The following is a 22144-nucleotide window of genomic DNA, read 5'->3' as shown; positions in this document are numbered from 1 at the left end:
TCGCTCGTATGCAAGTAGCTAGTCAGGTAGGCAATCCGACTACGTCGGATCGCAGACCATGCCCCGGGCGTGTATGTCCGGTTCTCGTATGTGCTGAAATCGGAAATTCGGATTCTGAGTTTGAGTGTCTAGCTATCAGTCATCTCGGGAGAAAGTCGATTCCCGAACGGACAATCCGCTTGCGGCGGATCGGATGCAGTGGGAGTGTGAGTCGCTCGTATGCAAGTAGCTAGTCAGGTAGGCAATCCGACTACGTCGGATCGCAGACCATGCCCCGGGCGTGTATGTCCGGTTCTCGTATGTGCTGAAATCGGAAATTCGGATTCTGAGTTTGAGTGTCTAGCTATCAGTCATCTCGGGAGAAAGTCGATTCCCGAACGGACAATCCGCCTACAGCGAAAAGTGCTCGAAATGTAATAAACTGTTGTTAAAGCACAGGGCTTTGAGTTACTTAAGTACTAATGTAATAAAGTAATAATTAAATCAAAAAGTACAGTTGTATATTTAATGTCAATTGTTTAATAAACTATATTGTAAGCATATTTGTCAAACGGATATTAGTTAAAACAATAGTAGCGCAGTTTAAAGTATGTTTAGTCATAGCAAAAGAATAGTTCTTAAGCAGTGATCAATGTTATACAATTAAACAGTTAAGTCAAATGACAAAAGGGAAATCTAATAAGTGAAATAAAAGTGTTGTGTTGAGGTATTAGGTATACGTCATGATCCTCAACAAAAATAATAATCAAATGAACAAATGCCTAAATTTTGATAAAAATCGCAAAAAATGATAAGAAAGATAATAAAATGATAAGAATTATAATTCTTATCAATTAAATGATAAGAGAGCCGTTTTCCCTCCAAGTTCCTCTAGAGTGGTTCGTAATTACGACACCGGGGGCGCCCTCGGGTTCACGTTTTATAGTATAGAAAAAAGAAGAAGACTAGCTGATCCCGTGCACTTCGTTTCCCGGCAACCAATAATTATTATTATAATAGCTTCAAAACCCATGGCAACCATTTATAAACAAAAATGTCCATATGAAATATCAAAATCCCTGTTTGAGCACCTCCCGGAGTTGGTCCTCTCCCTTTTTAAATCAGCCTATTTTCTGCTCAGAGGTATAATATATCTATGTACATTGTACTTATATAAAAATATCTGATCCCATTCACTTCGTTGCCAATTAAAAGTGCCAACTCTATATGAATAATATGTTTTACATATCACCATGGCAACTATTTATATACAAAACATTCCATCGGAAATTATAGCTTAATTCGAAAATAAAATAGATAACTTGTTATAATTTTGCATGGTGAAATGTTTCTAGTTTCTATGATTAATATTTTACGAATTTCAATAAATTAATAAAAATTGATTGATGAGCAATCATTATTAAATACGTATAATAATAATAATAAAAATACGCGAATAATTCTCAAAAAAATGTTTTTTTTTGCTTTAATCTAAACTATTTATTTTTTATAATTCAAGAAAAAAACCATATTAGGATTTAGACATTTTGTATTACATTTTCAAATCTTAAGTAATAAAACCAAACATTTTATGAATTTTTAACCATAAAATAATTTGACGGATTTCGAATCGAAACGCTTATCAAAAAAATTTGTTATTAGGTATTTTCATTATTTTCATAATTGCTGTAAGGAACATTTATGATACATTTTGTATTACATTTTCAAGGTTTTTGATTCAGTTAATTCCGTTTATATAGGGAGGTATCTCAGGAATTTTCTAATTTTAACCTCCCACAGTACTAACTATATAAATATATAATATATACAATTGGCTACCATAGAAACTATCCCTTAAAGTAAAGTTGAAATGTGATTCGTCTTTTCTGCTTCAAAAAGAAATGACAGACTCAAAAGAAAAAACACAAATCATTGTAAAACCAATGCATTTATAGCTCTACTCAGAGTAGGTAATTCTACAAAAATAATTGTATATATAACTCTCGAGTTCATGCTCATCATTTTAATTCAAACGATGTTACCCCAGACATTTAGGTGAAGGTTAGTATTTGGTAAGGAATTGATTATTACACAATTATTTTACTGATGATCACTCGGGTGGTATAGGCTTGTCTTTAACACCCGTAATCTAAGACGAGCTCTCTGGGGCAGCAGAAGTATAGTCACTTTAACTTTTAAGTAGGTAACCTGTTAATCTTAAATTGTAGACAATTTGTAGTACACATATATTAATTATTCAATTATTATTATAATTTTCTAGAAACAAGAAGGTCAGCTGATAATAAATCATCAACTCAACGTTGTTTATAATTGTTAACACATTATTAAGATGAGTTACATATTTCCGGTTTTATCGATGAAATTACATTGTTGTAAAATGCGTAATGGTTTTAACTTAAACAATAATTATTTTAATATTGAATACGGCAATTATAATAATTGTTTTTATTTTGAGTTAACGAAAAATAGTGTTAGGTGTTCGAAATAAATCGTAGGTTTATTGCAATTAAACATATCAAGTATTTTATCTAACTTTTTTTTATAATTGACGCAGTTTAAAATAGGAATAAATTAATTTATTTAACGAGCGATAATTATATTGTGATCTTTATTTATTATTTGCATATTTGACCTATCTATTAAAAGAAAATTGATAGAGGTGGTAAAAAGTGGGGATATTTAGTGAACGACTATTATATTACTATATACCTACGATTATGTTTATTCTATTTAAAAAATAAAAAATAAATATTACAATATTTAAACGATGCGCTTCTAATTATATTGCGAATAATACTCACAAGACAGTCACCAACTTCAGAAGCGGACAGTTAACGAACATAGGCATTGATGACTTCCCTACGTCAACGAATAAAGGAACAATTGAATTACTTACATCGCATCCGAAACTACAACTTTTATATGTCTCGCCGTCTCGGTGTGTGAACAAGCAGATAATGGTTTTGGTCGATTCATTTAGAGTTTCAACATAAGTTACGAGCCGGGAATGACAAGATCTGATATCGTTCGATTTGGCACAAATAATGCACGTTGGTGATGGCGCTGTATGGTATTATATATATATTGTATAATAATATGATGGACATGAATGAGAATATGAGATTGGCGTGACTCTACGGGCAATGAATAAGTGTCAATATAGCCGATTGTGATAAAGTAATAAATAACAATATAAATAACGCGTTACATTGTTATGATTAACAGTAATTAGTGGAAATTTAAATAATAGTTTTCTCTCTTGTTACCCGCGTGTCACACACACTATTCACCGATCTCCTAGCGCAAATATTAGATAATAATTATTACAAAATCATTCCGTTTGCCGTCGTATTTGATTTGAACGGTGTCTGATCGCTGTCTACCATTGTACACCTACGATTGTTGTTTCACTACGTCGACTGTTTCTTCAGAATGGTAAGCAATCATGAAAATTAATATAGTATATTTTACTATTGTATTCCACCGATAGGTACTACCTATATAATACAATATATTATAATATTACATTATTGTAATACATTATTAAGTTTAATATTAATTATATCTAAATAACTTGCAGTGTAAATAGACACAATTTTTAGATATTTAAGTAATCACAAATTAAATGAAATTAATATTATAATAGAAACTATACTGCAGTGAGAGATAAAGTACACAAATACATAATATTTTAATTTATTTCGAATGAAGAATGAAGTCAATATGATATATTATTGTCTACGTATTATTGAATTAATGGTGGAATGTGTGGTTATTATTTTTATACCGTTGTAGTAGTTAAAATTGAAATTATGTAAATACATTGCAGTGTGTATTGAATTGTATGAACTAAATATTAAAATAATTTATAAGAACCTATAAATCTGTGCCGAAATAATAATAACACAAATGAAAAATCATACGTCATAGTGCATAATATTATATTCTTCATAATATTCACGTCAAGAAAATATGTGTAACAATAACGTGTCTTAGATAAGATATTAATAAACAAAAATAACCTGAGTAATGAAAAAGTTAATCATATTGGACGGAATACGTTTTCGTGTAATATATAGTTTAAATTATGAATATAATTTTCATTTTTTAACATAAGATGATACTTCTATTTTTTAGTTAATTTCTAAGTAGGTATCTACATAAGTACTTTTTTGTGTATATAATTTGAAAAATCTTATAGGCCTAATTTTTACATTTTTGTTAAAGATTAAATCTATATTATTATTGTGCGTTTTTTTTACTATAATAATGGAGACATTTTCATATTTCGAATCACAATGTATTTCCGCACACATTTATGTTAAATATTGGATTATCAATTTATTGTTATTACCTAGTTATAATTATTTAAAATTTAGATGAGCATTGGAACACATATAATTAACCGGACAGTGAAATCATTCAATTCCCATAATAATCTTGAAATATTATGTAATAAAATAATATTAAAATACTACCTATGCATTTTCGTGCTATATCTATCACTGTGACCTAAAGTTTCTATTATACTCATTTGATTTTAATTGTTATTAGTATAATACTATTTTGTATACTTAAAACATAATTTCTTCTACAGATAAAGTCAATTAAATGTTTGGTTTATTATTGTACCTGGACGTTTGAGTACGTAGTATCTAATTTATATCCTGGTCCATTGTTATATAATATTTTACTTACAACGGATTTTAGAAAAAAACTTTATTAAACTTTTTATCCAAACAGTGAATGAAAGATTCAACATACGAAAAAAAAATAAAATAATCTACCAACTAATAATTTAACATTTTTTTTTTTATATACTGTTTGGAATGCATTGCAAAAATACTTAAAAACGTACTAAAGCTTAATGTTTTTATAATAATTTAATAGGGTCTATACAAGTTTAATAAACCTTATGTTTATGTATACTACTATACTATGTATGGTTGATTGTACCCATATTATTTAGTATATAATATATACCTACTGGTATTATGTAGTAGAGGCTCTGAGCTAATGTTTATAACTGTAAGAAGTGTATATTAAATTCAAAAGTAGCTATTTTCAGTAGGTACATACACGAAAATCGATTATGATAAAAAAATATTATTTTCGTACATATATTTTAAATTTAATTAAATATAGTATATTATGTTAGGTAACTACCTGAAAGATATTTTTGAGTAGTTTAACTGTGGAAAAACATTTTAAAAAATGACTGCATTAGATCTCATACCGTTTAAAAATAACATTAATCACAATTTTTTTATATGATTCCCAACTAACCCAATATTTTTTATTTACAACAATTTTACTCTTGATTGAATCCGTGTGGTAGAGTGGCGTACCTATAGATAGGTACTGAACTCCAAAGAGCAGCTCTGATGAAAAAAAAAAAAATTAAGTTAGCTATATATTACTAGAGTATCAAATTGGTCCGTGTAAATAGGTATAGATACACATATTTAACATGATATAATATAATAATTATACGATCAACGAGAATTAATTTAAATAAGTTATACTGTACGATTTATAGATTTCGATCGGGTTCCAGACGGTCGTCTACCTGATGTATACGGCCGTGTTCATCGTGTCGCTGGTCGGTAACGGGCTAGTGTGTTATGTCGTCATGTCCTCAACGCAAATGCAATCGGTCACCAACATGTTCATCGTGAACATGGCTGTCGGTGACCTGGTCATGACTCTGTTCTGCGTTCCCTTCCCGTTCACCGCCTCGTTCCTACTGCAGTATTGGCCGCTTGAAAACTACTTGTGCCAAATCTTCACATTCGGTAAAATCGTCGCCGTGTTGGTAAGTCACATGTGGTGGGGGACAAGTATCGTATTACCAGGGATCTTATTATATATTTTTATGAAGAAAAACATAACACGTAAACACTACCCAGTGCTTTTTTTTTACATTAAGCAGTAGAACAATTAGTGTAATTTTGTAAAAATGTATTTTTCATATTTTTTTTTGACTTATAAGATTTTTTTCTACAAAAAGTATTTATTTCAACTATCGATTAATGTGAACCAAAACAAAGCTTCTTCTAGATCCAAATCGACACACAACTATGTGTGTAGAATCAACTACAGATTTTTAAGTTCTAAATTGTATATTCTTGTCATGTTTCATTAAGTAGGTATAATCTAGTATAACCTGGTATATAGGTCTGCGTAACACGGCGCATCGTATAAGCAAAATAGGCACATTAATGCGTTCGTGAACATTATTGTGGAATGTTGTGAATGATATTATCTGTAGTAAAATACCAACACTTGAAACGTTATTTAAATAGTATACATTTATTTTATCTTCGACTATTATTAATTGTACCTGATTGTCAGCGTTTTAGGTAGGCCGAAATTGTGTTATGTTTATAATTTAACTTTTGTATGGAAAACCTCACAGGTAACAGCGTATGTGTTAAATGTTGTTTTCAAAACTGAGTAAACAGATAAAAATATATTATTGGATTGTTTACGAAAATATTGAAAATATCTTAACACAGAAATACGATAATAGACCGATATAAAATATTATAATGCATATTGGTATATTAAAACGTTGTAAATTATTGCCATAATAATTATAATATATACTTGTAGATATTTTCTAATATTAACAATACGAATAATTTTATTGACGTGTTTCGTACAGGTGAGTGCATATACTTTGGTGGCCATCAGTTTCAACAGGTATAGAGCGATTATGTGGCCACTGAAACAAAGAACTAGAAAGCGCACGGCTAAATACATAATAGCATTTGTTTGGACAATGTCTGTCATTACAGCGTTTCCTTTTTTACGTGCTACTTCGTTAGATCAGGTAATATTTATTTTTAAGCAGTTAATTTTTTATTTATTCATTATATTTTCTTTTTTCTAGAATAAAAAAATGCATGTAATCATTTTAAAATACAAACTTTAGTTTATTCAAATTAATTACGAAAATAGTATTTAATTATTTAAATTTGCACCACAGATACCTGAAATTTGTCTTCTAATATGAGGGCTTAATTGATTTTGAGTAATAATGCTGTTGATTGGTTTTGGCATAATATATTCTATAAAATATTGCTAAAATTTGAAACAAAATGAACGAATATATCAAATTAATTAAATTACACCTAGAAAATGCACCTTATGAAAAAAATAAGTTTAAATTTAAGTAACAATAATATAAAGTTTTATAATAAATTAAAAGTAATGAATATTTTAATATTTTATAATTTATAGAAAAACTTGAGTTACAACACTTATAACTATATAAATATGTATATATTAAATATTGTGCAAGCATATTACTCTCATTCTAAGCCACTGTTGTACTTCTTGAAATTGTACCATTTAAGTTTCTTACTATTATGAAATGTAAATTTCAACATACATTAATCAAAAATTAATCACATAAAGGTCATACAAGATGATGATACTTAGACAATAAATTCTTATTGCGAACTCTGAAATTTAATCAGACATCTTCGATATTAAATTAAAAAATATTCTTTTTCTTCTATTGTCTGTGTACAAGTATAACTTTGAAATATTTATTTTAAATTAAATTAAATTAAATCAATTTTTTTACATTAATTTTTTATACAAGTTTTTTACATAAGCTTTAACTAAAACACATGCGTCTGTAATATTATATCTGACTCGTACCAATTTCTGTACCTAATACCTATATATTATACATATTTATACAATATTATTAAAATTTATTTACTATATTTGGTTTTTATTACTCGTTAGAGATTCGACATTTACTTTTGCTCTGACAAATGGCCAAGTGAATACTTCCGACGGCTCTCTAATGCTGGATTATTTATACTGCAATGCTGTATTCCATTTTCCGTCTTGTTGTTTACTAATGTTCACATTGGAATTGTTGTGTGGGGTAAAATACCTCCCGGTGAGGCACAAAACTCCAGAGATATTAAGATGGCCAAGTCAATAAGAAAAGTAACTCTTTACAAATATTAAAAACGTCAAAATATGTCAAAATTTTTTTTTCGATTTTCATAGATGATAAAAATGATGGCAACTGTGATAATAGCATTCGTCGTTTGTTGGCTACCATATGATATCCTTTTGGTAAGTGCTCCCTATTTTTTTAATTTTATAGGTTAACATTATACCTTACAGACCAGACACTAGAACCTTTTGAATTTATCGGCGTTGGTTCCGGTACAGGCTCTCCAAAAATAAAAAAAACGATTCCGGTTCCGTTCTGGTTCTTTGATGAAAAAAAATAAAGGTACCGGTTCCAAATAATTTAGGTTTCGGTTCCAAATAATTTCAGTACCGAAAAGTATAATAATTTTAAATAGCTATCAGGAATGCGGGTTTAATTAATAGTATGATAAATATTATACATCTCATAATATGCTCATACATAGATTATACACAAAACCGTAATAACTTTAAATTATGATAAATAAAGTAATTTTATTTTAAAAGAACTAAATTTTTAGACCAATTCAATAAATAATAAAAATTATCGTTGTAAAAGTGTAATTTAAATTAAAACAAATATTTAAATTAAAAAAAAAATGTTTAAAAAAATGTAAAGTCAAATATATATATAACTATCAACTAATATTGACAAAAAAAAAAAAAAACAATTTTCTCCAATATATCGTGCAAATGATATTATGTAATATTATAACAAAACTATCCACTATTTATAAAACAGTCGTTATTTTGAATAAATTAAAAAATTGTTCTTATCACCCCTTGACATATTATGTAATAGGTATAATAAATAAAAACTATCAGGAAAATTTTTTGTACGTATTAGTAGTACAGTTTTTTGCAAATTTTTAAATTTTTTAAATAATTAAAATGTTTATATTATAGATATAACCTACACGAATTTAAATTAAAACTAATTAAATTCTAATTTATTTCTGCTTAGTACTCTTGTATACGCATAATACAATACGTAGTACTATAATTTGATTTATCGATTGATTTTCTCAACTGAACTATGCACGATTTGCATTCGATAATAATATACCTAATTAATATACATAATACTTTTGAGTGACTCGTCAATCTCCGAATATGATACGGTGATTGGCGACGATGGTACCTACTATAACCGTTATCAATTATAGTAAATCGTTTAAAAAATTTAGGTCGATATTATTATCGTAAACGTTTTTGATATAAATTATAAAGTACCTACCCATACTCAAAATCCTAATCTAATCTAACCGAGGTTACACATATGTCGATCGATGATTGATTGAATAATGTATGATTTGCCTCCCAATTTTTTTTTTTTGTAAACAAAAAAGTTATATAGTACTATAGTTGCTCCCCAATGGTAGGTATATGCATAGTACCTAAACGGCCAAAAGTGATTTAGACATATTTTGTAAGCACCTAAAATAGATCGTTTGTTAATGTTGGGCCTCGGTTACGGTTGGTTGGAAAGCACATGTATGTGGGGCGAGGATTCGCCACTATAAATGCTCCGGTTTGTCACCCATCCGGAGACTAGCGACGCCGGCCGGCGATTGACCTCGGAACACGTTACGGTGGACGAGGCCGGCAACCGAGCCACGCCAGGCCCCTCGCGCTATTGTTTTATTTATTATTGCTACATTATTATCATAATATATAATTATTGTGGACCCGTGTTCCGCACAATGTCGCAGGTGTTGAGGGCATATGGGATGTCGCTGCGTGCGTGGAGCAACCAGCCGTACGTGTGGTACGCGTTCCACTGGCTGGCCATATCGCACACGTGTTACAACCCGCTCATCTACTTCTGCATGAACACCCGGTTCCGGGCCGGTTTCGTGTCGGCGTTGCGCAGCGTGCCGGGACTCGGGTACGCGCCGGCCCGCCAGGACGGAGACGGCCTGCCAGGACCCGGTTGGCCGAGCGCCCCGTCCGAGGTTCTTGTTCGACAGTTCCGGCTGCGCGCCCCGTCCGAGGTTCTCGTTCGACAGTTCCGGCTACGCGCCCCGTCCGAGGTTCTCGTCTGACAGTTTCGGACGCGCGTCAGCCCCGATTTCCATATCGGATGTGATACCATAGTACCTGTACCTATCTATCAATTATGACGTCGCACGTTTTCCGAGTATATGCGAAAAACTACGTTTGGCGATACATAAGTAGGGTTTAGATTTCAAGGCAATATTATAAGTAAACAGTAAAAAAAGCACTGAAAATGTGAAAAAAATCATTTGTGGAAATTTAAATGTGGAAAAACGGCTAAACGACAATCGAAAAATGTCAACTGACGAATAATCTTGAATCTACGCGTTAAGAACATATTTTTTTTTTAATCTATAGACAGGTAGTAGGGATTAGGGGTAAATTAACTTAAATCAAAATATACTCGATAACAAAACTCATGAAAAATAATGTTAAACATAACACCGACAATGAGTCGTATTCACGAGCTCTATCGATTTGTACCATCAATACTTATATACAACTCTCAAATCCATCGAAAATTAAACACAATTAAATTAAAAAAGAGAAAATAGCAAAAAGGCAAAATATATATATTCATTATCTTAGAAATTAAATGAAACGCATTTTGATACAAATGTATTATATAAAAAAAGCAATTTGCCTTCAAATCCGAACCCTATACAATACATATTTTATAGCGATGTGAGTTTCGTGTGGGTACAGTCCGTACCCGCTGCAACGCTAAAAAAAACAAAATCCATTTGTGTTGTACATTTAGTTTTATTTTTTTATATTATTATTATGTATTGTTATGTATTATTATGTATAATATTATAATGAATGGAACCGGAGCTGGGAATAATAAAGTGTATATACTTGAAAAGTATTAAAAACTTAGGTACTCGAGCTCTGACACCTGTAGCTTTGCGGGATCGTAAATTTTATTGACATAACTATTATTATTGGTTAAATAACTATACGTTGTGCTTTACAATTAAATTACTATAGACGTCATCTTCAACACTATATTGGTTTATTAACATGTACCTGGTTACACTTACGGGTATCATGCGAGTGCCCATCGTGTCCCATTTTCGGGGTTCTTTTTTGAGCGCTCTGCAGTGTTGACAATTTGAAATTATAATAATATACGATTTCTTCCGCGATATTGTTCTTTATTTTAGTTGTAATACACATTTTTATAATATAGTTTAATTTTAACGTATTATTATGTAATATAATGAATGTAATTGTTTGGTGGCTAGCTTTTATTTCGCTGCCGCCAATGTTATATCTCTGTTATATCTATTATATGCGTCAATATAATAAAACAGACTTCAGTGTTTGGCAGTGTGATTTGGATTTCAGCCGTCCGATATATTATTATTATAATATTGTTACAATAAATGGTATTGTATATTATAATGTATAATAGTAGTAGGTTCTCTACTCGAGTGTGTACTGTTCCTTGTCCGTCAAAGTCCTTGTCTTAAATTCTAAGAATATAAGTGGACCGAATCGAGTGAGTGCAAAGTAAATCCTTGCACTATATTATGTGCAGCATATTAATATTTGGTATCTATCTGCTATAGTCGGCGCTCTTATATGACCCAGGGTGCGTATTAGCGCATAGGCACTATAGGCACTGTGCCTAGGGCCTACGAAAATTTTGGGGCCTACGAAAGTAAAATATGTGACTACGATTTTTTTCGTAATATTTATGCTTTTTTAATTATTATTATAAATTAATCCGTACGATTGTACACGTTACTATAGTCTCTGTAAATGATGGCAAAGCAATTATTGATTCTGCAGATCAAATGAGTGCTAGAGATAAATTATAAATTGAAAAATTTTATGTTATTGACAAAGTGGCCGAGTGGACTACGTCGTCGGTTTCGACGCGCACCGTCGTCGGCTCTAATCTTGGTCTCGGGCGGCACTTCTCTTCGGGCAGTCACGGTGTCTGGAGAGAGAGGCCGCCATCCCCCACCCGGGAATGGCAGATACTTACGGGTGCCCACATTAAAATTCTGCCAAACTAAAACAAACGTGTTTACAAAAACCTATACAGTATCCTCCCGCACAGTTAAAAACCATTCAATGGCCTAAGTTATCACGGGTTAATTTTAATAAAAAAAAAAATATACTGTTATTTTTTGTTACAATTATATCTTTTGTATTAAACTTATTAAAGAAATATGCAAAATGGTATAAAATAAGTTGTTTTTTATGGTTTTTGACAATATAATATAATATATCTGCATATAATATTTGGAGTAAAATTTATTGTTTTTAAGATCTGTTAAAAGTGTTATCATATAAAAAGTAATAAAAGTTTAGATTTGATTTTTATGCTGTAAATATTTTTGTTTTTAAAGGATTAACACTAAGATTTGACACTTCCTCTCCCAAACAGAAGGTTTCTTAACTATTTAACCACGGGACATTACAGGGCCATATTAACGTGTATGCACTTAATGTCTAAATGTATTGTGCCTACTGCCTAGGGCCTACGATAGTTTTAATCCGGGCCTGGTATGACCGATTGCTAAGTTGGTACCGAGGATTATAATATAATGTGATTTGTTACCTATAAATATATCTATAAGACTACCACGATTACCACACCAGTAATAGAAGTATAACTGCTGATTGAACACTGAATAAGTATATTGTCCACAGTGTTCTATATAAATCATGTTTTGTGAGTACAATAAAGTATGATAACAAATAGTATATGTTATAGAGGAAAATTTGGTATTAAAAAAAGTTTTTTAATGATTATTCACACATTTCACTAGGTACACACACTTACTTGATCACAGTTTTAAAAAACCAATACAATATGTCCTATGTAATATGTTCTACAGCATATCAAAAACGAGGAGAATCCGAGTCCTTTTTCTAACTTTCATGCTTATACCATTACATAATGTGATACAATTTTAAATTACATAATATTTTAATCAATCATTAGTAACACTTGAGTATTTTTAAATAATAAATAAAATGTGGAACTTATTTGTTTTAGATATAAAAAATATAAAAGGGATAGGTCGTTATATGAATGAAATTTGAGCATGAACATAAAAACTGAATAGGTACATAAATCGAATCTCGATGAATGCTATTAGGAGGTAGTAATACTCCACATCGCTAACACAGTCAGATTTGAACAAAGGTACCTAATGTTGTTTCTATAAGTACAGTATAGGTCGTTTATTGGTTATTTATTACCTATTATAATCTAAAAAGTAAATAGTAAAATCTATAAATAAATATTATTGAACATTTTTTTAAGACCAACATTTTTTCGATCTAATTTTCAAAAACACATGAGAAATATTATCATAAAAAAAACCCATTTCAATCTTACATACAATAATGTAAATAACAATTATATACTTGGTATTTTAGTTAACCTCAGATTAGAACTTAGAATTTTGTAAATCTCGATTATTATACTTGAGGGCCGCGAACACACTCATAGTATATTATGTAAATATCATAATTTTTTTATATTTTAGGTACTGGTATAGTTGACCCCCGCCAAGAAAATATTCCCCCGCCACTCGGTCGGAAAATACGTTATTGCCAATAATTTGTGAACGTATACGAGTTGGATCGACCATTGTTTATGGTTCCTGTCGAGCCTATAATAATATTCAACAAACCGACCTTTATATACTCACTTAACAGTAAACCACAAGTATAACTTTGTGAATCCTATAAGTGGACCTCACACACAGAATGTTGAGAGGATGTGAGAAAGTGCTAAATAGGGCAACAAGAAACGAAGAGGGACTAAGAAAAACTTCCTAGATTCTTATTTGTCATAGCTTATGTGGCGAAATAAATTAAACGGCCGCGATCCATTTAATAACATTTTGAGGGACAAAGCAGCATTTTGGCCTCCTGCATAATTTTTTATTATTTTCTGCATTATTATTTATGTTTGAATGATATATATATTTTTTACGATTTATTTATTCATATATATTATGTATCTATAAATACCGAATGAATGTATGATAAATGATTTAAATAATTTTCTTACTTTTTTTTATGAATTATTAAATTATATATTAAATTATTGATTAGTGACTAGAACATTGGAAACACGAGAGATTTAAGTGGCGGGCGTCAACTAAACCGGATTGGCGGGGATAAGATTTTCTTGGCGGGGGTCAACTAGACCAGTATCATATTTTATTTTTTAATGATAATAATATGTCTCTAGAAGTCGTTTGACGTGTCATATCATCGCTGCATGCTTATTCCTCTTTTAAATCTAATAGCCTATAGGTAATTACAAGTTAGGAATGCTCTCCAGAGCTGTTCTATTTATTTGAGGTGATATAGTGTCACTCACTGAACTAACTCGACGCCAACTGTACAGCGGAACGGTAAACCTGCTTACCCGTTTTTTTTTTTTTTAAATTTAATTTTAATATGAATAGATGGCGAATAAAATTAAGCGGTGGAATTTCGGATAGGACAAAAAATTATTTTTTTTGTGATGGGTAGAACACACTTCTGTGTATTTAGTAGCCGAGAGTGGCATTTTAAAATCCACCCCAATTCGTCATAGGTATTCACAAACAAGGAATACACGCAGGCTCAGTGCTTACACGTATATAATTGTATGCGCATAAACATTATTTTTACGGTGCATTTATGCTGTCATACTGGAGACAGTTTTTTTAAACAGTAGACTTTTATAACAATAATTGTGTTTTAACTGTATTTATTAACATAATATTAACGTTATTATTTACATCCAAATGGAATCGTTCACACAAATATATTACACTTAATTTTAAAAGTATATTCCATCAAATTACACAGCATAAAATCATGAGACATTACACGTGTAGGACACGTGCGATGCAACTGACGTAGGTACAATAAGCTAAATTACTTAAACCTGGGTATAATATAATATAGGTACCTACATATATTGACACGGGTAATGTCTACGTTTATTTTTGTTTTTTGAAAAATCACCTGGAGAAAATGGGTTTCGATGCGTCTTAAAATGTAGGTTTTTGTAAGTAAAAATAATTTAAAATAACTTCATTTGTGCAGTGGTCGAAGTGGTTTTGCATCCCTTCACATAATATTATTATCATACAATATTTTTCAAACTATTTTTAAACTATTAAAATAATATCTGCGCGTTGTTCATGTTTTCCCAAAAACATATACAAAACTAAGACTTACCCATCTCTATAATCGTTGTGTTAAACAAAAAAATTAACAAAAGATTGTTCTTATTATTATACAAGTTTTTAAAGAGGACGAAACATGACGCGAAAATTTAAACTGTTAAATCACTCTACCCCAACTTGTTTGGAACCAATTTGACCATTTCACGATAGCGATAAAGTACATATAGATATAGCGTATACTCGATACTTTTTGATTTATTCGAGAAAAGATTACATCATCACAAAATGCATTTCGGACGAGAAGAAGCGTCTCGCATTAACAGTAAAAATAGTGATTATAATTGATAGGAAGTAACAACTTTTGAATCCAAAAATTGCACGCTTTAGATGAAATACAGTACGATACTACACACTTTTAGTAAGTTAAACATCACACTTTTTTTTAAAAAAGGCTGTTGTACCCAAAAACCACACACTTTTTAATCAATTTCTAATTTGGCAAAATCGCTATATTTTTAAAACATAAAATATATTGTATTTATAACTTATATGTTTATAAAAATAAAAATAATTAAATAAAAATGTATAAAATAAATTACCTACTGTTTAATTGACCGTTATAGTTGCCCGATTTTAAAAAATCAATACAATCTCTTGAAAATTACGGAAAAACATTTGTATAAGCACTTTACATTATGTACTCATTTTATACAATTATACCGCGATACACACGCGAAAACAACCAACTAATCTGCTACTAATTGCGACTGAAATCGACCTCTGTAAATTTATTCGTCATGACTCATTATTATAATCGTAGTTGGTATAATGTTATCAACACAACATAATATGACAAAATGTCAAAATTACAAAATGTGGTCTGTACATTAAAAAAGAGTGTGATTGATTTTGCGTTTTTATCCAACTAAAAGTGTGCGAAATGTTTCTATTGGTGTAAGCACCATAGGCTGCATTTGGATGCGATTTGGGTACGATTTCCCTCTCATCTTAGTATTATTCAAAAGGTCTAACCATCCAAGGTTGTAAAATTTAAAATCAATGGTCCGATAGTCATAATGAAATGCAATTTTATTTTGCGGCGCCGTGCCAGTGTTTTCAATTCGTATTTCTATTTTTGAAATATTTAATTTGTATTTTAAATGTTTGTATAAAAAAATAATAAAAAAAAGTATTAATGAAGTATTTGAATTGTCATTGCATTAGTTTATGCTTGACAAAGATTTTCAATTATTTCCCATGAATACCTTTAAATTTATCTTTATTTGGCATTTAAATTAATCAAATGTATGATTGGAATAACGTTTAATATATTAAAATTTAATTTTGGATAGACTCTTCGTTCAACATAAAACTAAAATCGGCTAATTTCTGTGGTTTCGTCGTCATATAAACGGTGAATTAATGAGCATTTATTCTACACTTTTACAGACGCATCAAGTCATATATTATAGTCACTCGAGAAAAACGGTGATTTAAATATGTATAGAACAATATTAACAATTCGTCGCTTTTTGGGTTAACTGTGGTAAAATTCATCACCCTCTCCCCCCACTGGTATAAAATGTTTGCCAATAGTGTCACCGAACGGACCGACAAAAATATTAGAAAGTGTGCGGTTTCGTGTCCGGTCGACCGTCGCCGCGGAGTCTAAGTCAAAAGTGTGAGGTTTCCCGTCGCGACCGCGCCGCGAAAACGGCTTTTTCCTGGATGTCTAGCCACCGCCGACGACCATCACGACCGCGACGTCGCGTGAGCGATTCCGGCGGCGCTCAGAGCGTTTCTTCGTGCCAGTTCCGGCGGCTCCGGCCGTACGCCGCGGGCCGCCCGTTAAACGACTTGAGCCGTGACTTGACCGACACGAATGACGACGTCGTGTTGATCCGGTGCAGGCCGTCCGCCTGGCTGGGGTCGTTGTGGCTGTTGTAGTGGTGCGACTGGTGCTGTTGTGCCCGCAGGTAACCACCCAAGCACCGGCCGAACCCGGGCACGTTGCGCAGAACTGCCGCGAAACCGGCCCGGTACCGGGTGTTCATCCAGCAGTAGATCAGCGGGTTGTAACACGTGTGTGACATGGCCAGCCAGTGGAACAGGAACCAGACGTACGGCAGGCTGGTCCACGAGCTCAGCGACGGTTCGTGGTCCCACAGGATCTGCGACACACACAAACATAATATAAGTGTTATCGTTTATCGTTGGGAGGTCGGATGACACGCATTGGCCACGATAACGTTTAGCCACATTATCGTTTATTACTGTCGTCATCGTTATAAGTCTTACTAATCGCAATTTTATTGTTATTTTAACACTTAATTAATATTATATTTTACAAAAAAAACGTTTTTATATTTGATATTTCCGAAAATAATTACATCAAAATACTATATGACAGCTATCTGACATAATTGAATTACGATTATAAATGCGTGTTCCCGCTGATACATAATATAAAAAATTGTCAAAGAAATTGTCAAACCCACTTATAGTATTTCAGTAAATTATTAAGTATAAAAAGAGATGGTTTTTTTACTGAAGAAGTAATATCAAATAAAATAATAGTTCTGTGCGATTATCGAACTACAATAATATATTAGCATACATTTTTTGCTAGCATTGACTTATACAAATTATTCATTCGAGTGATCATAAGCTAATAATCTAATGTATTACTTTATTGGTACTATAATTCTATGAATTAGTATAATCGGTCATTCGTGACGAATAATAGAATATTATAACATCACTGTATGAATAATACATTGGCAAAAATCGTTGGGGGGGATTGAGGGGGCTTAGCACCCCCCCCCCCAAAAAAAAAAAAAATTCCATAAAGCCTCTTCCTTTTTTCAGTTATGTAGGATCGAAGCCCCCCACTCACATCGATGTTACCTAATAATATTAGCCCTGAAATTGTAGTGAATTTCCGCCCATGAAATAATAGGTTTTTGACATTACACAAATGCATACATATTTTTATAATTTATTAACGACAAGGAAATCGTTGAAGATCGTCGTTCAACCGTTTATTGAAAACCACCGATATTCGGATCGCTGGCAGCCCCCACACAATACATTATATTATACAATTTAATATTATTTTTATTATTAATTACCTACCCGTATTATACTTTTCACTTTTCAGCAGCCCAATCACGGGTAAATCTCGTGAAATGGGGCATTGAGGATAACTTACTCAAGATGTGACTGCGGAGAATTACAGGACGATGGACATCTACGAATGCGGTACACGGTATACAAAGTAGAAAGGTTCTGTATGATAAATATTATTGTCGTATCGAGAAATCGATTTCATAAAATACTATTGAAAGTCGTCTTTTGTCGACTGTACGAAAAGGTGAGGAAGTATTGTACTATTGTAACACATATTTTATTAGATTGAGGATTATTTTTTTTTGTAATCTAGGCATATATTTATATATAAATATTTTTTAGACACTCGTAACAAGGATGTCATCATTATAGTGATAGCCGATTCGGTGTAATACTAACATGACATACCATAGGTATTACTGAATTGTTGGGTAGTAACGTAACGCAAATTACAAAATGCTGTAACGCTGTAGTAATTTCATTATATTTTATTTATATTAAACTTTTTAAAAGTAATTTATATGGAGTGACGTGACAAAAACCAGGATATTCAAGAAAAATTAAAATCCAATAACATTTATTTACGATTCTGAAAGTTTTTATAATAAATAGTAATCAACAATTTGTTTAAGCATCCCAAGAATGAATTTTTATGTATTATACATTTTGTTCGTGTTTAACATTATTTCATTAACAATGTACCTACCTACTACCTACTTACTATTCATTATGGACTGATTTCGTAATTATTTTTTTAAAAAAAGTAACGCCCTACTTTTTGGATAAAAAAGTAAAGTAACGTGATAAAAATAGTGTTGGATAATGCAAATGTAATTTAAATAAAAATATTTAATGAAACGAATAACGTAATTTTATTACATTTCAAAAGTAATTTACCCGAGAAAGGATATTGTATATGGTATATGGTATATTATACTATGTAAAAAACTATATACTGCTAAAATAAATAAATTATAATAAAAGTTATAATACCTATATTTTGTATTTTTTTTTTTTCATTGAGTCAGGGTTACAAAATCTGAGGTCCTGAAAGTTATTATATCGGTTTTTAGTGTGCAGGAGGGTACGATTGGTTAGAACACGTTTATATGTAGCGAGGATTTGTCACTAAAAACCCGGGTGGAATCTTGCCTAAATATGACCCCTTAAAAATGGTACCTACGCTCTCAACAGCCTTAAGATTTCGTTTATTTTATTGTAATTTTCGTTAAGAGCGCTCTCTTGGATGTGTAGGATTTCAGAAATATATAGCGATATTCAACGCCGCTGCTTCCATATGTCCGCGGGTGTACCTACCTACGTAAATTACTTGAAAAACGTACGAGAGGACAAAAAAAAAGGAAGGAGCAGTCTTCTACTGGAGTCAAGGGTTCGAGTGCGAACACGTCTATAGTATACTGCAGCTGCTATATATATAGTAGTGTTCTAATATTTCAGCGTCGTTACCAGATATATATATAATATCTTAGACGCAAAACGTTTTCGTACTCCACTCCGCCGACTCTGGTTTCACTAGCTCAGTTACGTCTATGTAAAGCACACGAGATTGCCCCTATTCCATCAAGTCCGGCGATAAAGCGGTGAAAATATCGCGTGGGCGTGTGCGGATTAAGTGTCCGCGACGAGGCATTAATGTGGTTGCCGCGGTCGCTTTGGTAACCGAAGTGATTATGTTTACGCGTGTGTGTGAGACCGGACGACCAAAAGAGAAGATAACGGTAGGGAGGGTCATCATTATACGTCGTAGAGGAGATATTAGATTCACGGGGTTTTGAGTAAGTATAATAATAGGTATATGACGGGAGAGACGCCACGGAGCTTATAATATAGGTAGATACACAATGGCCGAATTGATAATGCCATAATGGGAATTAATAATAATATAATAGGTGGGCGGAGTAATAATCGAACATTACAAAAGATTTGTACCTACGTAGGTATCGCATATTATGTGATTACTGATAGCGTCGCGAGATGTAAAAAAGTCACCATCACGAAACTAACAAAGGAAAGAAACGCATTTAAGAGAAGGCCTCGCCACGGCTACAATTATTTAAGGGGCAACATTTAGGCGATTTATAATATCGTCTTAGGGATCTATGTGTTAGTTGTAAACTACTATTCTGCCGTGCTACGCGCCTACATAACTGATAACTCCATTTTTCGTAAAAAAACGAGATTTTTGTTTCTACAGATAATATTAATGGTTATATGTAGGTACCTATTTTTTATGTAAAAATAGCGTATTTCCTATTAAAAGACATCTTAAAATGCAATTTAAAATCAGAAAATGTGCGGTACCCAAATCCAACATATTTGATGTTTTGTTAGTAAACGCTCGGTATATCACATGAAAAATAATGGAGCTACCGTGTCTTGGCTTATGTTCATTTGAAGAAAAAGGGTACTGACGTGACATAAATTCTTAAGCCACATTTTATAAATTAAATGATGATGATTTGTTATATTATTTTGTGATTTAGTAAACTGATATTGTTAAGATGTCTGATGGTCATTATTGTTTATCCTTATCATCATTATTGTGAATGCACGTGCAGGGCACTGATTCATATAATCAATCAAATTAGTGAATTTAAAATTATTTTATTGATAAACTGGAGTTACAGGTTTTTTTACGTACAAACAATGTTCTATGATTTAGGCTCAAACAAAGTATGTCCAAAAGTGTCTAAGCAAAAATCCGGTAAGTCTATATTATTATGGAGTTATCAATTTTTCGCCTAGTACCTTTTCCAATATTTATTTTAGAATCTATAAAATTCTAGATGTAAAATTATATAATATATTAGCACAAGTTTTGATACATTCTTTGTGTAAGTGCTTTTTTAAGGCTTAATTTTCTGTTAAAAAATTATATTTTGCTGTTTCTCTACAATCCACTATACGAATTTTACGACAACTTACTTATTGTTTTAATGAAATTAAAGACAGTTAACGTTGTCTTATTTTGATACTGAAAAATATTTGAATTTTACAAAAATGTGTTTGTAAATCGTACCAAACACCTTCCGTTTTTAATTATAATTATAATTTTAATTATTATTCGAAAAAAATTTATATTTTCAAGTTTTTGATTACAGTTCACAATAATATAAGTATTAATTTTTACAAAGTTTCCGGTGCAAGATATCTATATAGACAATTTTCTGTCAAGTTAAATTTTTTTTTCAGTCTCAAAATCGGACAACGTCAACTAACTTTAATTTGGTCAAAACTTGAGATGTTTGGAGCTATAATTTTCGGCAGTAGCGTGGCGCCTTAACAGATCGTTATGTATATAAAACGCGGTTAATCGAGTTTATTTAATATAGGTATTGTTTTTAAACACGAGATTATATTATTATGATGGGTTGATAATAGGTGGCTCATACATCGATTATGTTTATTAATAATGTCAGAATTCTGTCAAAATATGCTCAGAATTCTGACAAAATATGCTTTTTTTCTTTTTTTTTTTTTTAATAAATTCTCTAAATTAATATTATAATTAATTTACAATTATAGGCATTCAATCAAATAAATCATTTAAAAGTAGTGCAATCCGGGAATCTGTTGATAGAAAATTTGTAAAATTTAAATCGTTTTTCCAGTAGACTAGTCTATAGCTGTGCTCGAAAAACAAATACATAAATAAAATTATAAATGCGCATTATACATAATATTATAATATTATGTTTTGGCGTCTGAAACAACCTAGGCCAAGTTTTAGAGACGCAATAATGATCAATCTTAATGAAAACATTGTTGTTGTCTTTAATATTGAATAATATTATTGTTGACAATTTTTTTTTTTTGGCGCACTCGGAGTACCTATACTGAAAATGCTGTGACAATACATTTCACTATAGAAGTTTCTA

At 31.3% G+C, this 22144-nt stretch overlaps 2 protein-coding genes across 2 annotated transcripts in view; one reads left to right on the top strand and one right to left on the bottom strand.

Moving 5' to 3' along the window:
- Positions 1-1698: 1698 nt before the first annotated feature.
- LOC100161684 (RYamide receptor-like) lies at positions 1699-11292 on the top strand. The gene is made up of 6 exons (XM_003241562.4): positions 1699-3435; positions 5540-5815; positions 6668-6835; positions 7762-7971; positions 8035-8103; positions 9675-11292. Exons 1-6 carry the CDS (start codon positions 3433-3435, stop codon positions 10005-10007), a joined length of 1059 nt encoding a protein of 352 aa, XP_003241610.1. The 5' UTR covers positions 1699-3432; the 3' UTR covers positions 10008-11292.
- Positions 11293-13967: 2675 nt separating this feature from the next.
- LOC100159625 (RYamide receptor-like) overlaps positions 13968-22144 on the bottom strand; it is a 120796-nt gene continuing 112619 nt past the window's right edge. The window contains exon 7 of the mRNA XM_008180505.3: positions 13968-17287. Coding sequence (XP_008178727.1) covers positions 16907-17287 — 381 coding nt within the window. The 3' untranslated portion in view covers positions 13968-16906. The remainder of the gene's footprint in view (positions 17288-22144) is intronic.

This window comes from Acyrthosiphon pisum, chromosome A2 (assembly GCF_005508785.2).
Source record: "Acyrthosiphon pisum isolate AL4f chromosome A2, pea_aphid_22Mar2018_4r6ur, whole genome shotgun sequence".
NCBI lineage: Eukaryota > Metazoa > Arthropoda > Insecta > Hemiptera > Aphididae > Acyrthosiphon > Acyrthosiphon pisum.
The sequence above is the reverse complement of the archived record's forward strand: the minus strand, read 5'-3'. Positions and strand labels throughout refer to the sequence as shown.

Coding starts and splice junctions, on each gene's coding strand:
- LOC100161684 (XM_003241562.4), top strand. Junction 6,836..7,761: donor GTGCTACTTCGTTAGATCAG/GTAATATTTATT, acceptor ATTACTCGTTAG/AGATTCGACATTTACTTTTG. Junction 8,104..9,674: donor TACCATATGATATCCTTTTG/GTAAGTGCTCCC, acceptor ACAATGTCGCAG/GTGTTGAGGGCATATGGGAT.